At 36.9% G+C, this 17820-nt stretch overlaps 1 protein-coding gene across 33 annotated transcripts in view; it reads right to left on the reverse strand.

The window, feature by feature from the left end:
- The window catches only part of UTRN (utrophin), a 479488-nt gene that overhangs the window by 273560 nt on the left and 188108 nt on the right, over window positions 1–17820 (reverse strand). For all 33 annotated transcript variants that reach the window (XR_011535458.1, XR_011535457.1, XM_070602744.1 and 30 more), the window contains 8 exons: window positions 17378–17533; window positions 14496–14666; window positions 11242–11421; window positions 8797–8925; window positions 8306–8476; window positions 5596–5757; window positions 4590–4727; window positions 35–226 (listed from right to left, as the gene is read on the reverse strand). Coding sequence is in view for 31 of the 33 variants with exons in the window: in XM_070602744.1 (XP_070458845.1) it covers window positions 35–226; window positions 4590–4727; window positions 5596–5757; window positions 8306–8476; window positions 8797–8925; window positions 11242–11421; window positions 14496–14666; window positions 17378–17533 (1299 nt within the window). In the remaining 2 variants the exon portion in view is untranslated. The remainder of the gene's footprint in view (window positions 1–34; window positions 227–4589; window positions 4728–5595; window positions 5758–8305; window positions 8477–8796; window positions 8926–11241; window positions 11422–14495; window positions 14667–17377; window positions 17534–17820) is intronic.

Below are 17820 nucleotides of genomic sequence, written 5' to 3' on the forward strand. Positions count from 1 at the left end.
ACCACATTGTTCAAACGTGTGCCTGGAGATTTACCTTCAGAGAATCTTCCTGAAAAGAGAAGTCTTCGTAGACAAGAGTGGTCAGCTCTGGAGTATTAAGTGATAATTCAGCATCATCCATGGAAAGTAAAACTTTGTTAATTTCAACCAGATAATCCGTGGGGAGAGCTGGCGCTCTAATGCCAGAAGTAAGTTGACCTGTTTTCCTCTGTTGAATAGGGATTGCCTGTAAAAACATTAACAATAACACACATCTCTTAAAATATCCCCACAATGAATGTTAGCAAATCGGAAAAAAACAGTAGACTACTTTGTGGATGAACTCAATACCATGAGCCAAAATCAAAACAATGTTATAATTTTTAAAATTTTTGCCCTGCATTGCTATAGAAACCCTTCACAATCTCTATTCTAATTTTCGTCTGTAGCCTGTTGTTAACCAGTATAAATAAGTTAATGCTTAAAAGGTTTCTCTTTAAGATCGATGCCACATAAACTCATCATTTTGAAAACAGGAAAACATAACTTCTTTCCTGAGTCATTGAGGAAAGGAGAATATCCTGGAAATTATACAATTCTGTGTGAAGTAAAACATTTTAATATCATTATCATTTAATCTGTTTTTTAAATCTCACAAGTAGATTAAACACTTCTGGGCCTCACTGCTGAAAACGTAAATAACTGAAACGTATTTGTAACGTAACATAAGAAATACAATGGAGGTTTTGATTAGAATAATATCCAGCTAATTCAGAACACACTCTTAACGTCTGAGAACAATCTTACAGAACATGAATATCCCATACAAGACAATAGGTCCTAACACGCTCAATTCAGACAGATGCTAAGCTGGGTGGACTACTTATTTGCCCTCATCTAGTCTTTTCTATATCCTCTAATCAGAGCTTTCTAAACAATAAAGTGCTCTCTGGATGGACCGCTAGTCCTTCAGTTCAAGCCCTTTACTCCTGGATGGTTACAGTATAACAAGTGCTGTCCACTACTGGCAAATGGCCAAAGTACATCCACTCCTGAGTTAGGGTAGTTTCCTTGACATTTTCATTATATTCCTATATTGAACTTCTAAAAAATGATATTCCCCTGTAAATTCAAATATGACAGTGAAAATGATCATAAACACATGTTCATTGAGTTAGTGATCCTGAAAATGGTTACAATTCCTAAATGAAACCAAGACTCCGGACTAAAATCATTGGGTCAATAATACGGTGTTGAATTTAGAGGCCTGCATTTATTTGTCTCCTAGAATTCGAAAAACCACTACTTTCACCAATTGATGGGCAGTCCCGGACAGGCAGGGGAGCAGCAAGCCTATAAATTTCCTGACTTTAGCCACAGGATTATTTATCCTTTTCACACTAATATTAATTTTATTTTCCTAACGCCACATATTCAAATTTTAGTCAGAAAGCATTTCTAGATATTTACCCATATGTCTAAGAAGGCAAATTGTATTTTTCAGGCAAATATAAAAGAACGCTGAAATAAATAATGTGTCCACCCAGGAACCAGTTTTGAATAAAAAGATGATAAATATTTTTTTAAGTAAAGGAAAAATTAAAAATAACCTTTTAATTTTAAATAGGCCAATTTTTTGGAAGATCACGAAAGTAGCCTCAACTGTTCCTCTTCTTAATTTTAAAGCAAAAGACCCAAGGAAACTAGTTAAATGTTGAGTAATTGTGTCAAAGGAGCAAAATAAGAAACCAGGACCCAATGTCCTGCTTGGCTTCCTCATCTATTAACCAGGCTCTCGCTGAGAGACCCTCTGTTTGCCGCAAGACCAGAAAGGGCTCCAGGCCTCCAGCTGTTTGATACATGCAGGAAGCACATGCAGCCTCGTAGTACTTTCCTCATTAGCATCACTAACCAGCACATGCGCGATTTTTTTTTTTTAATCTGCTCCGTTGGATTTCAGGTGAGAGTCCCTTTTATACCTTAGCAACTACTCCAAGACCAGGAATGGGTCAGCAGGTAATCCAAATAGAAAGTTCCAAGTTTAAAAATATATATACGGTGTTCAGTAAGCCTGTCTTTTTCCATTCTCACCATAAAGATAATCTAGGAGTTTCTGAGCCTCCACACTCCTGCAGAAGCAGTGAGGCTGTTGGAAATTTAAACACGTGCTACTACGTTCCCAAAATAGATTTCCTCCCAAGAGTGTGATCGATCAAAATGCCCGAGGGGAAAAAACATCCTGGGGATCCGACCCAGACTTTACTTCTGGATAATTGTACGTTTAAAGGCCTCTGCTAGGACACGGACATACAAACATACAACAAGGTAGGACTAGACAATGTTACTTGATGTAGCTCATGTCACACAGCGAGCTAAATGCCAAATAGATTAAAAGTTTACTCTAAATGAACACTTGATAAAAATTTTCTAAGTTTTGTTTTTATTAAACCATAGGAAAAAACTGGAACTAAACAGAATTGAATATTTATCAACTCTCTGAATAAGAAGGACTTTTTGGTCCCAAAACAGACTGAAAAAATATCACAAAGGAAAAACATACTCATATGTAGCTGAACAAACATTTTAAAGGGCTGCAAAGTAAAGATAAAATAATTAGAAGATAAAACTCAGTAAGATAATATTTTTTAGCAAATGACAAGAAATTAATATCTTTATTTTATAAAGAGCTTGCACACATTTAAAAAATAGTAACACCCTAGTATCAAATAAGAGAAGGTAATTTAGCACATGTTTCAAATAAGGACATGAGTCCTGTAAACCAGTGGTTCTCAACCCCGACTGCATATTAGAATGTTCTAGGAAGTTGTTTTTCAAAATGCTCCACACATAGGCCCAACCTGAGAGGTTCTGATTGAGCTGGTTTGAGGGTAGATCTGGGCATTGACTGTTTTGAAGCTCCCCAGTGATTCTAACGTTCACAGTTCAGAAACAGTTTGGAAAACTACAGATCTGAAGAAGTATATGGGCTAATGAAATAAAGATAAAAATATTTTAACTACAATAACAATGCTAGTGAAAGAAAATAAAATGAGCCTGTAATAGCACATATTAGTACTTTTGAAAAACAAATTTATTTATGGATAAAACACCTAACAATTATATCTATTTTGGACCAGTAACGATTCCTGACTTGGGACACAATGATGAATGAGATATGGCCTGAAACCTTGAAAAAGTGCTAGAGAAGAAAGATACCTTAAAAAGTAACAATAAAGCAAAGAACTATAATATAATCTGAAAGATGTGAGAGATGAAAATGGAGCCAAGTCTTAAAAGATAACAGATTTTTCAGATAAAAAAGAAGGAAAAACCCACTCCAGTGAATGGGAATAAAATGAGCATTATCCCAGAGGTGCTAAGGCACCAGCGAGTTTGGGAAAACATAGAGAAACCCAGCACAGTTACACTACCTAGTAAGCGACAGTGACTCAGAGAGGCAGACGGAGGTCAGATGGAAGCCTCAGGACAGCATGAGAGCGATGAAGCCTACACTTAAAGCTGTTTCTGTATTTTGCAATATTTTCCTGAACAGTTCTCAGATAAAAGAATGACATGGTGAGCCATGATTTTGGAGGAGGGGAGGGGTAACAATTCTGAGGAAAATATGGAGAATGAGCTAGAGTTAGAAAACTCGGACATAAGAAAACCAGCTTGGGACATACTGCAATAACTAATGGGAGAAAATCATAAGAGACTGAAATACAGAAAAGACAGTGGACTAAGACAACTCAAGTCGGTTTCCCAAGGTTGTAAAACAAGTCACTGGTAGAACCACACCGAACTTCAGGTTCAGACCTGTATCTCACTTCATTCTGACCCCATGGTTTTAATTCCTACTCAGCACGGTGTGAGGAACAAGGTGTGTGAACACCAAGAAATAGCTGAGAATGATTGTGAGGTTTCCACCTTGAGAATGGGTAGTTTTTAAAGTAAGTAATGAAGACAGGGAATAAAGTAGGAATCACATTTTGGAGGGGGAGTGAGAGAGCAAGTGTATCTTGGGACGTGTTACAAGGCTGCAGTACAAACAGAGACATCCAACAGGTGGCAAGCTGAGAGGCTGGAATCTTCTACTAGATTCCAACATCATCAACTACTACCAGTTCTAAAAGGGTTACTTAAAAACAGACCTCTGGGGAGCACCAGCACACTTACAGTACAGCTGGGAAGATGGCCAGTGAAAAGGGAGCTGGCAGTGAATCTTGGTTTAGAATATAAATCATAGTCTCTCAATTTCACAAATTTAGTTATCTGCAAACTAGAATTTTTTTTGACATGGTCAAGACCTCCACATATAAAATACAGAATTGAAGGAGGAAATCACTCCCAAAAGGGATAGATTCCTCTCAAGTTTAATACGTTATCAGAAATCCAAAAGAAATGCCCAATGATAAAGATTCAGGCTTTTATTTTCTTTGAGTCTTGCCCCATCCAAGAATATAAACACATCTAGTAAGACACACTAGAAAGGAGAAAGAGAGACTACTCAAACTGGTTTGCTCTGAACATCCACGAGTGCAACATCACACTGCTGACTGACAAGAGCTGAGTAAGTTATTTAAGGAGAACAGAGACTCCCATGACAATACCTTAGTTTTGTTGTATTTTGTGTGCAAAAGCAGTAGCTGCAAACGGATCTTTTCTTTTTTATTGTCCTCCATGGGTTGACGTAACATTTGTTCCCCCCGTTGTAGGACTTCCTCAATCTGGGCTCTCTCCTCATCCACCTGAACGTTTAAAAGGAAAACTTTACTCAAAAGAAAAATGCACAGGGCCAGTTACCATGAGCTCCCTAGCAGGAGAACTAACTGACAAGATATGCTCACCTGAATGGCATACAACAAAATTCATGTTTATCTTAAAACATTTCATATTTGAAGTTAAAATATCTCACAAAGAATGCTAATTTAGCAGAAATTAGATAACACTAAGATAAGTACCTTTACAGAAAGTGTCTTTTTTTAAGCATTACATAAATCACTGGGCAAATCTTAGACTGACACTCATCAGAAAGTCACACTTAGATCTGTTCTATCATGTTTGGCAGATATTTGGGTAAACATCATTGATTTAAAAATATAATTAACCATTGGGCTGGCCCCAGCGCATAGTGGTTAAGTATGGCCCGAGCTCACAGGTTCAGATCCTGGGCACAGACCTACACCACTCATCAAGCTATGCTGTGGCGGCATCCCACATACAAAATAGAGGAAGACTGGCACAGATGTTAGCTCAGGGCCAATCTTTCTCAACAACAACAACAGCAACAAAATATATAATTAAAAGAGAAGAAGAATGAGAACATCATGATTCTGAAAATCTTTTTTTTTTTTGCTAGGAAATAGTAGCCTTGAGCTAACATTTGCCAATCTTCCTCTCCTTTTTTTCCCTCCCCAAAGCCCCAGCACATAGTTCTATATTCTAGTTGCAGGTCCTTCTAATTCTTCTACGTGAGCCACCACCACAGCACGGCTACTGACAGACGAGTGGTGTGGTTCCACACCCAGGAATTGAACTCAGGCTGCCAAAGTGAACTGCACCAAACTTTAACCGCCAGGCCACCAGGGCTGTCTCTGAAAACCTTCTTGAACTAACCTTTTCATCTTCATCACTGGATTCCAACTGTTTTTCCACAGCTTGTAACATATTTTCTATGTCATTTTCTAATTTTTCCAAGTCAGAGAAAGGCACATCAGCTTCAAACGCCTCCGTGGCACCCAGACGTTGGAATGCTAATGGCTCCTGGCCAATCAGCAACTGTGGAAGGAAAAGTGCTCTTTGAAAAGACGTTCTTAACCAGACCTTCCATCACCAATCAGAGGGAAGGAGTGTCAAGACAGGAGCTAGCGTTTATTTGAACTGACTTTAATTTTATTTATTCATACAGCAATGATTTTACCCATTTGGGCTTCTCCAAATTATCTATTTTCTCCAGACTCCAGCCAGGAATGTGAAGTAACGTGCAAATGACTGTGGCTGCCTGGATTGCTGTGTGGAGGATTCTGAGCCCATGTGTGAGCACAGCAGGAAATAGGCTGGGATGTAAAAGCCATCCCAGCCACGGCCACAGAAAGGAAGAAAGGGCACCACCTAGTTCCGGTGCGTCCCGAAGAACGTCTCCTACTTAACTTTCCCCAGTAGAATCCCCTGTGGGTTTGGATACCCAAACTTCAAAACAGTACGTATTTCTCAGTGCAGTCTTTTCAGACAATATCTATATAGAAAGACTTGATATTTATGTGACTAAACTCGATGTAACAACTTTAATAAAACTAAACGCAGAAAACTGCATGCAGTGTTGGCTGAGCATGGGGAAACCAACACTCTCACGCTCTGGTTGTGGAGGTACAAATTGGCACAGACTTTCTGTGGGACTCTTTGGAAAATCTACTTAAGAGCCTTTAAATGTACAATTTTTGCAACAAGTTCAAGGAATTCTAAGAATTGATGCTAAGGGCATATTAAGAGATGAGCAAAAAGACATGCATGAAAGTATTTTCATGATAGTATTTATACAACAATAGCCAAGATGAGGAAGCAACCCAAGTACCCACTGACTCATGATTAAAGAAGATGTGATTAGATAAAGAAGACAATGGATTACTACTCAGCCACAAAAAAAAGACAAAATTGTGCCATTTGTGACAACATGGATGGACCTTGAGGGTATTCTGCTGAGTGAAATAAGACAGACAGAGATTGACAAATACCATATGATTTCATTCATATGTGGAAGATACACAAACAAATATATAGGTAAGGAGAACAGATTAGTGGTTACCAGAAGGGAAGGGGGTGGGGGGAGGGCAAAAGGGGGTAAAGGGGCACACGTGTGCAGTGACGGATAAAAACTGGACTGCTGGCAGTGAACACAATGTAGTCTATACAGAAACTGAAATATAGTGATGCATACCTGTAATTTACACAATGTTGTAAGCCAATATGACCCCAATAAGATAATTTTTTAAAACAAATAAATAAAAATAAAGGCATAACAAAAGTAGAAAATTAACTTATAAAATTATATCGGATCATATAATGGAACACTCCACAGCAGTTAAAACCTATGTCAAAGGAGAATATACAAAACACCACAAAAATTTTGATACTTTAATAACATACATAGAGTAAAAATAGACATGTATGCCAAAATGTTGAGAAGTTATTTATGGGGACGATAATAATTTTGTGTCTCCGTGCTTCCTCTTACTGAATCCCTATGTCTCGTGCATTACTCTCTTATACCAGTAAAAATCTCCCACAGAGCCACTGAAAAGAACGAATGAGGTTAGCCCAGGAGGTAAGGAAGTAAGGTCAAAGCTAAGGAAGACAAAAGTTAAAGCAAGAGTCTGGCTTGTTTTCTTTAAGTTGTGAATAATCTAAGTCTATTCATAGGCTATGAAATATCCTTTGGCCTATTATATATTTCAAATTAAGGAAGAGTTAGACAATGTCTACTTTCCACAAAAAAAGAGGACCCTTCCTCTTAGATAATTTCAATACCCAACTCTCAAGAGGTAGAATTAACTTAAGACTCAAAAGATGCCATCCAATGGGCACACCTGGGATCCTGAAAAACTCAGAATCCTCTGTCAGAATGAACACCTCATTTGAATGACCCCCAAAGTCGGCTACGCTGTTTCATTTGTTTTCCCCAGCACTATCGAAATGTTATCATCTTTTCAACTTAACATTTACTGAGAGCTCACTACACCCAGGTCTTGAGAACACTATAGTAAAACGTTTCACTTCCTCCCCTCCTGAAACAAGGGTGAAAATGAGAAAGATACACACACAGAGAAAAATTATAATATGGCAGCATAAATAAACACTCTTTTAGGAAAGCTCTTATTTATTACCCTTTCACTTATCTTTTTAGAGTTTATAAAACTAGGTAACAGCTTTCTGCATTAGATCTATTGCTTGTAACTTTTAGATGCGTCAACACATAAAGCACAAAACAAGTTCACAAGCGTGTAGTTTGTGCAAATTTATAAAGTGTGATGATAAAATAGGCTTAATATTCACGCCTGGCTTGGAAATTAGTCTCATTATTTTATAGCCAATTTTAACTTCTGATGGAGACTCTGAAACCGTTTCTGGAGTGGGTTATTTTCTTGAGTACTAATTTCTTTTTTTCTCTCCTTCATCTGCACAATCACAAATAAATAAGGACGAATGCACCATTCAAAGAAGAGTGACATTTTAAATTAAAAATTTTTGATGTATATACCATAGTAATCATCTATCATTTAGACACATACCTATGAGGAAAATAATTTTATATAAAAATATAATTACTCACTTTGGCACTTTTGATGTGTTGAGACACCTTTTCAAAGTTCCTATTCAGTTCAGCTAATTTTGGTTCTACGAGCTCCCTGCTCGAGCCTCCACGTGCATTCATCAAAACAACGGCTTGATCACGGACATTTTCAACTTGAAGGTGGGCGTCCTCAAGCTCAGATAGTAAACGCTAATTGAAAGAAAACACAAAATTATCACATGGGAAAAATCAAAACCAAACATGAGTGTGATGCTAACTCAAAATTAAAGGGAGTTTAAATAAATGTCTGAGATGCCCAGTAAGAGATTTCAGCACAATCAATTTCAGTAAGAGCTATTCATATATTAAGACTCATTCAAGACCTCACTTTCTCCTGCCGGAATAAAAGTTAAGAATCTACTGCATGGGAAGAACGTGTGTACCAGTAACTCGGAGCATTCCACGAGAGAAAAGACCACAGCAAAACCTCCCACTCCCAGAAGTGTTAACTGATCCTCTGCATTCGCTACCTTCACAATTTCTTCTCGTTTACTTGCTGGTTTTTTTTCAATCTCATCCAATAGCGCTTCAGCTTGATAAAGCCAGGTGCTGATGTGAGCAACATTTCCATCAAATATTTCCAACTGGTTCTGATGGTTCTAGAAAGGAATTAATAAAATGCTGATGCAATCATACGAAATATTTAAGACTATCGTCTTAGAAGAGATTAAAAGACCTTTAAAGAGCTAATTGTATGCTGAATTTCAAGAAGGGTTTCCACCTTCCTAAAAAGCTCTTCTCCACTGAATAAATCCCATTCCTAAGAATGCAGAGCTATGGTTAGTCCCTTTTAAATTTATTTGATTTAGACCTCAGTACAATAAAAAGTTGAAGAATAAAAGGTGAAAGTTGCTTTTCAATTTCATTTTCTTTGTCTCCCTTATTCCTCATTCTTGTACCACAAGTAATCTCATTTGTCCCCTTGATGATATTTGTTAAAAATTCATTTAAGGAAGTAATACATAAAAGAATGATTAACATATGGATGGAGTAAGATTCTGCCTGTTCAACAGACTATATCTGCTTAGAGGGCAGGGCCTGTGTCTTTTCACCTCAGTGTCGTCAGTATTTAATATTATTACCCCTGGCACAGACCGTAGTAATATTTCCTAAAGCAGGATATAAAAAGTGATCAAGATAAATTTGAAAACAGAAGCAAACAGTTAAGCCAATTAAAACTTGGCAAAATTGCTGAGGCTAAGGCAAGAATTTAGAACTTGATCAAATAGAGTGGGGAGACTTATGATGAAACAAACAACTTCTAGGAACTACATTTTATAGAGTAAAGGAAACTAGAAAAAAATCTAGAAGAAAAGTGTTTAAAAGACAAGGAAATATTATTAATCTATAGTATGGAAAAATAGCTGAAAAGAGAAAATGAGAATAAATGACACAAGAAAAGTTTTGACAGTAATATGGATTCTAAGTAAGAAGAAATGATGAGCACCAGACTTATTTACCTCCAATAAAGCAGGTAAATCAAACGTTCTCATAGGACTAGAAAAATATTATTTGAAAAGAGAATTTGGAAGGTACAGACTAAAGAATACAGAAGGAAGAGGCCTGAGAATGTGGAATGAAGCTAGTAACAACAAAAATGAATATATAAAATATTTAGTGAACACATTCTCCGAGCCAAGAATTACACATTCGATACTCAACATTTAACAACTCTGTTAGATATGTACTTCTATTCCCATTTTATATATAGGGAAATTGAGGTTTAGTCACATTAAGTAATTTACTCACAGTTATGCAGATAACAAATTGTGGATGGACTCTGGATATGAATGTGACAGATCAAGACATAAGCCCATGAACTTCAAAGCCCTGCACATTCTGACTGATACCAATAAATGCTCAGACACATGTCTCTAGACATTACCCAGTAATTCTATGATTTGATAAAAGCTCTAATTCAGACATGTCAGAACAAAATAATTTTTTTTTTTTTTGCTTGAGGAAGATTCACCCTGAGCTAACATCTGTGCTAACTTCCTCCACTTTGTATGTGGGTCACCACCACAGCATGGCTGATGAGTGGAGTGAGTAGGTGTGCGCCTAGGATGCAAACCCACGTATCTGGGCTGCCGAAACAGAGCACGCCAAATTTAACGACCACACCATGGGGCCAGCCCCTAAAATAATAATTTATAAAAATGCCAACTCCCTCTAAGGCAGGGGAAGGTGAGGTTGCCATATATTCATTGTTAGTATAAGAAGGACAGAAACCCACTATAAAGATTAAATTGTCACTATTTCCATGGAATAATTAACAGTGCAGCGGTAGAACCAAAGACTAACAACACGTAACATCTAACAATTATCATCATCACCATCATAAGATCTAAACTGGTTGTCTTAAATATAGTTATATAAGAGCACTACATGTTTTATGTCACATAATCTTCACAAAAACCGTGTGAAGCAGAAATTGTAATAATGCCCATTTTACATATGAGAAAACTGAGGCTTAGAGAGCATTTAAGTAACTTGACCATGTCACCCAGCTAGTACTCAAAATTTGTACTTAAGCCATCAGATGTCAGAACCTGTGCTCTTAACTACTATACTATTATCAGAATATTATAAATATTATATATAGTTTATGATAATTAAACACAATATTAAATTATTAAAATGAAACAAATAAGGTACATCCACCAAGATATTAAAGTATATATATCTACATATATCACAAATAGTTTTTCACTTAATAGAGACACTTTGAACTCTTTCTAGTTATTATCTTTTCAAAGGAAAAAATAAAATGTAGTCTAATAAAATTAATTCACAAGCAAAACATTACTGACACATAGAAAACAGGATTTGGAATTCTAATCAAAGCTGTATTCGTTTTAAAATAATGAAAGGAGAGAAGAAAGTGTCGTCATTAAATTTTCCCCGAAGCCTACCATTAAGGTACTGCACCAATCTTCGGTCCAGGTGCGAACGCGGCTCCACCCGGCACTGAGGACGCAGAGCTTCTCTTCCAAAACAGGCTCGCTGCCCTCGATCAAGCTCTGGAGGGCAGCACTGCTCTCTGTGATGGTGTTTAAATCAGCTTTTCTCTTTTCCAGATCCTTCAGAATGTTCTAGAAAATAAAAATACTGAGACTCACTTGATCTTTCAGAACATTATAAAAGTTTATATCACCTTCATTTTCTAAAAACTTTTCTTCTACATTATAGTAGTCCATGACTCCCTAGATAACTTAAAATATGCAATTAATTATGCAAATAATTAAACCTAAGAAATTTAATAAATTCAGATGTGGAAAAGGTAATTTTCATTTATTTTGAGTATAAATTCCATTTATCACACACAAACCCCAATGATCCTCATCATAACTCCAGATGTAAGGAATCAATTTCATTTTCAGTAACTACAAACTGGCAAAGCAAAACTATCCAAGAACTCACACTTCTCCAAAAGTCATAATGATTTATCTCCTTGAATACTACAGGAAACTACTGACGTGTACTATATTTACTTGCAAGGATTACATCCTGTAACCAAGTGATTTAACATATAATCTGTCACATAAGCACTAAAAACATATTTCATCTTAAGTAAATCACAGAAGAACTAACACATCTACGCTTGGTCCTACAATTGTCCTCATATGGAAAGATAACATTCAGGATAACCTGATTCACACATTTCACCAGTTTGACCAGGCAACGTGTAGTCAGAGAATTACAGACAGAAGACTGGTTCCAAAATTAAAACTACAAAGTTCTTTCAATCAAAAAGTACAGGGGCACATCTCCCTACGGCTGTTGCACCTTTTAAACCAACATTTAAATAAATCATTTCAAAGAGCTCAAGTTTATATTTCATCTCAAATCATTAAATCACATTTTGGAAGGCATAAGAATTGCAAATTCACAAGTGTGTCAAGGTTTTAAACACTTACTTGGCCACGTCAATTTCTAGTATATTTATAAAGTCACTAAAATATTTCTCTCAAGTGGTCTCCTCCAGCAGGGAGAAAAAAAAAAAATAGAATACCCACAGCATGGTTATGTACTGATTGACTAGCAGAGTCTTTAGGAACTATAAGAAATAATGACTTACAAGTAATTACATTTAAACAGTACATACAATCTATGCTAATAGCTTGTATTGTGAAGAAAATTACTACATTGAAAATAACAATATTTAAGCTACGGAATAAGTTCAGAAATGAAAATGCTATTTAAATTTTGCATTGAAAAAACTTTACATAATTTTTAAGAGCAAATACATTAAAATGTGAAATATGCATGTTTCTTAAATCTGAAAGCACAACGTTGACAATGGGTGATTATATTCCATACTGATGTTTCGTGTGATTTACCCCAGGGAAGAGAAGGTGCTGTGGGTTCGTTTAAAATGTACATCTCCCTTGACCCAATATTTTTAGGGCTAAGAATTTATCCTCAGGAAATAATTATGAATGTATGCTATGATTTAGCTACAAGCATATTCATCATAGCATTTTTTACAATAGTGAAAATCGGTAATAATTTAGATGGATGTGAATGGAGGAACAGGACAATAAAAAAATAAAATATGCAATGAAATACTACACTTATCTCCAATATGTGATACGAAAGCACTTAAAAGTAAAGGAAAATGTCAAAGATCGAAGTTTTTTAGAGAAAGTCATGAAACATTAGATACAATATAATTCTTTTTAAATATATGCTTTTGCCTGTGTATGTCCATATGCGCCTATCAAAAACTGAAATAATAGCAGGGTATTCTTTGATTATAGATGATTTTTGCACCTGTCTTTTTTTATTACACTATGCAAATGTCATTCAATTAGCTTATATGACTTATGTTGCTATCAAGAAAATAACGGCTTTCAAAGTGTATTGTACAGAGAAGATAATATTTCCTTGAAAAACCTCAATTTAACAAAAATAAAGTTTGGTGCCTTTGCTTGGAATTCATCCACAATACACTCAGGAATTCCAACATCCTTCATTTCCTTCATACATCCCGTTTCACGCCACACAGCCCATGGGCATAATTACACTTTTCATGAGCTATTTTCTAAACTGAGAATATTCTTTCTAGTGCCTAATATCTTGACATTCTTTCAACTGTTATCTCCACAGAGCATTCAATTAAGAAGGAGTTGTATCATGCCACGACCTCATAGCATCTCTTCACTTCCCACAAGCAAACACCTACAGAGGATGTCAAAACTGATGCTTGTAGCTTTATAAAAATCTCTGCCACAGTCTTGATCATTTATTTCCAGCACTTATCTCTAGTACACATGCTTCTTTCTTAGGAAATAAATTTAAGAAAAGAGAATGCCTTGGCGAAAAAAATTACTTGTGTCCCATCCATTCAATTCTTTGTCCACCTCAAAAGAGAGAATTGGCAAATCAACCCTCCACTCTCCGTGATTTCAAAGTAACTATAGGGCTAAAGAAAACTCTTGGATCTTTTGTTGATTTTTTTGGAAAATTCTGTTCCTACGCTCTTTACATCAGGTAGTTTGCAATAGAATGATTAGTTACTGCTACAAAGTTATTATAGGAGAATTAATAAATAAATTCAGCACAATAACTTTGTGAAGAATGAATACTCAAAAAATGTCACCGATTTTGGGGGACAGCCCCATGGCATAGTGCTTAAGTTTGGTACGCTCCACTTTGGCAGCCCGGGTTCATGGTTCAGATCCTGGACGTGGACCTGTACCACTGGTCAACCGTGCTGAGGTGGCAGCCCACATGCAAAGCGGAGGAAGACTGGCACAAATGTTAGCTCAGGGCTAATCTTCCTCAAGCAAAAAGAGAGCAAGACTAGCAATAGATGGGGCAAATATTACTCAGCAAAAAAAAATTAAAAAGTCACCAATTTTGAAGGTGATAATTACAACGTTTTCAAGTACCACATAAGCATAATGCCTAAAAAGGCCTTACTGATGATCCATACAAATTTAATACTTTTCAAATCAAGATAAAAATATTGTCTTAAAATTGTTGTTTTTCAAATATTCTTATTCTTTCTTAGGACAGAGAAGTGGTAAAAAAATAATGGAAAAAAGAAAAAGCCCTATTTAATATGAAATGGAGAGAAATGGCATCCACCCAGATTGTCCTGAACAGGATGTCACAGGTTACACTGGAATAATATTGGTGATTCACCTGAACTGCAACTTACTTTAGCCCAGGAAATCTCTGTATCCAAGTCGCCAAGCAAACTTTCTGAAGTGGATTTCTGCACTAATTCAGTTTCAGTCACAGAAAGCCATTCAGAGAGAGAAGCAGCCTCTTTCTTCACTTTCCGGGCCAACTGTGAGGCTCTTTCCAGATCCTGTTTTCCCTCTGTCACCTAAAAAGGAGAGAGAGACAGAGAAGGATGAACATGAATGAGCATAAATCAAAATAATAACTAAAGATCCAAACTGATTCATATCTAACGCCCAACACACACATAACCTTCATCTCTAGCACTAGAATCAGTCTGTCCTGGCATTCCCGCAGGGGACAATACACTGTCGTGGTTAACGCCAGGCAGCCCTGGGTTTTCATCTTAGCTCCACCACTTCTTTCCTAAGTGAGACTAGAGCCCTCAAAAGGCTGCTGTGAATATTAAATGAGAAACAAACATACACGAAGGTCTCGGGCCGGTCCTTGCAACAAAGCTAAGGGATCAATAAACAGCATCTTTTATCATCTTCAACAGAAGATGCACTGGAATCTAGATGAAGGACTCTGTTCAAAAAACACACACATATACACTATATTCTAGCACTCTGAGGGGGAAATAGCCCTATTTTCACAATTACATGTTTTAGAATTAAGCACTTACAGGAAATGAATACGCAACATACACTTTTATTATTTAATTCTTGTTGTCGACAGAAAGTAAAATGAACTGAACTAACATTTACTAGGCTGTTAATACAGCTCCCATATTACGTTAAAGGATCTTAGATACCTTAAGCAATAAAACCCACGACAGTCTCTGTGATAGGCACCAACCTGTCTACCTACAGATCACGGCAGAGAAGCTTAAAGCGGTTCAGGCCATGATCAGGGCGGTATGGCCACTGGATAGAGCCTGGGCTGACCCTCTACCTTACAAGATGGCGCCTCAAACTAAATGATCGCGCACAATCTAAAGCTGAGATAGCTCTTTAAAGGACAAGACAACACAATAATACATAAATAAAATATGTTCCTCCCTTTATGCGCACATATGTCTCGACAATAACCTTACCTAAGTACTGAGTGATAAGTCACATACGGGATGAAATTTTCTTAGATGATATAAAATGGCCTAAAGACTGAATTTTCCTAATAAATAACATGGGATTCCATTTCTTTCTCCTGTCCCCTAGGTTCAGTTTTACTCTTTCACACCTCAAGGATTGATGATTATTAAAGTCCTTCTTAAAAGTGAATTTTTTTCTCTATAGAGTTTAATTAAAATTCATGACTCTAAATTAATAGCACCTCAATGCAGACTTTAGGAGACAAATATGTGAATTATACTAAAAAAATATTGCGTATTCAAACGCTACTTATCCGACTTTGACATGCCCAGGCAGCTACACAATCATCATGAAATTTAATGCTACTAAAGATTTGCATATACCAGGAAGAAAATAACTTACAGTTTAACTTGTAACAAATTACACTCTTCTCAGTCTAATCAATACATTTTAAGATGTACTGCATATTGAATTAGGCAGTATCAACTTGTAAATTGTTTATCTAACCATTTATCTCTTCTCCCTCTTGGATAGTCAACCATTCCTTCTCAACAGGATCATTCTCGTCAGGTATCAAACATACTCAAGTCTCTCCTAGACACACACACAAACCCCTTCTCTGTCCCACATCCCCTAAAGACCTTCCTCTCTCCTACCTTTCCCATAGAGATCCTCCCATCTTTCTTACCTCCCACATGTACACCAAGCCATGCAATTCCAGCTTCTATTCCCATCACTCCACAGAAATTATCTTTGCTAAGCTCAATAACGACTCCAATGACAACAGATCTAACAACCGTCTTTAAGTGGATGTCACATTCAACTTTCAATAATATTCTAACAGTTGCCTACACTCATTCTCAAAACGCCCTCTTCCCCTGGCTCTTCAGACCTAGCACACTCCTGGTGGGCTACCACTTCTTGCTACTTACTATAGTTTCATTTATATATATTTAGGTTGTGCAATGTGACTTTTTAAGGTATACAATGTGGTAATTTTATATACGTATACACTGTGAAATGATTAACACAATCAAGTTACTTAACACATTCATCATCTCACGTAATCACCTTTTTTGTGTGTGGTGACAACACCTGAGATCTACACTCTTAGCAGATGTCAAGTTAACAGTTATGGATGTGAGATGATGGCGCAAAAAGATAGGAAAGAGTGCTGTTCTGCTGTCCACAGGGTCGCCAGGAGTTGCAATCCATTTCATGGCACTAACAACAAAATAGCGGTGGAGCACTGTGATACAGTGCCATCACGTCACGTTCTGGCACTGTATCACAGTGCTCCACCGCTATTCACAGGGTTTTCATGGCCAATTTTTTTCAGAAGTGGGTGTCTAGGTCCTTCTTCCTAATCTGTCTTAATCTGGAAACTCCACTGAAACTGTCCACCATGGGTGACCCTGCTGGTATTTGAAATACCAGTGATACAGCTTTCAGCATCACAGCAACACGCAGCCACCACAGTATGATAACCGACAGATGGGTGGTGTGGTTCCCTGACCAGGAAGCAAACTCAGGCCACAGCGGTGAGAGCGCCGGATCTTAACCCCTAGACCACCAGGGCTGGCTTGAAATGTCAGTAGCCATTGAAAATATAAAAATGAATCTGGATTACATATTGAAAATAAATTTCTATACAAGTAGTAATCATTGTGATATTAACACTTACGTTTAAAGAAATATAATGAAAATTATAGGAATAATTGAAAACATATTAATGCCATAAAATTGAAACATGCACTCTCTCAGAAATGAAATTCTAAAGCACATAAAAGAGAGCGTGAGGTGGGCATGCGGTCGCGCCCCTCACCTGGGCACCCAGGTCATTGTAGAGCACCTTCAGAGACGTCAGCTGCTCGTCCATCCCCTTGGGGTTGTCTGTCTGCTGCTTCTGAACAATGTGCCTTCCTGTTTTGATGACGGTCTCCACTTCAAGCTTGACTTCACTCAAAGTTTTGTAGAGTTTCTTAAAAACAAAGCAAGACAAATTTTACACATTGTAGTGAAAACCTGCTAACTGGAATCATTCCAGAACACAACTTACAGAGGCTGACAACTACGAACCAACTATGGAGATCGAAGGGCTTTGTTTTTCTCAGATTTGGTTCAAAGGATGAGTAAAATGAAACCAAAGTGTAATAATTTTTTAAGTCAGATAAGAAAGTACACTAATAGAGATTATATTTGTTTAAAAAAAACTCAGACATATTTTAAAGGTTTATGAAAGTACTTAATATGAACAAAATTTTTCTA

Source organism: Equus przewalskii, chromosome 32, assembly GCF_037783145.1.
Source record: "Equus przewalskii isolate Varuska chromosome 32, EquPr2, whole genome shotgun sequence".
Classification (NCBI taxonomy): Eukaryota; Metazoa; Chordata; class Mammalia; order Perissodactyla; family Equidae; genus Equus; species Equus przewalskii.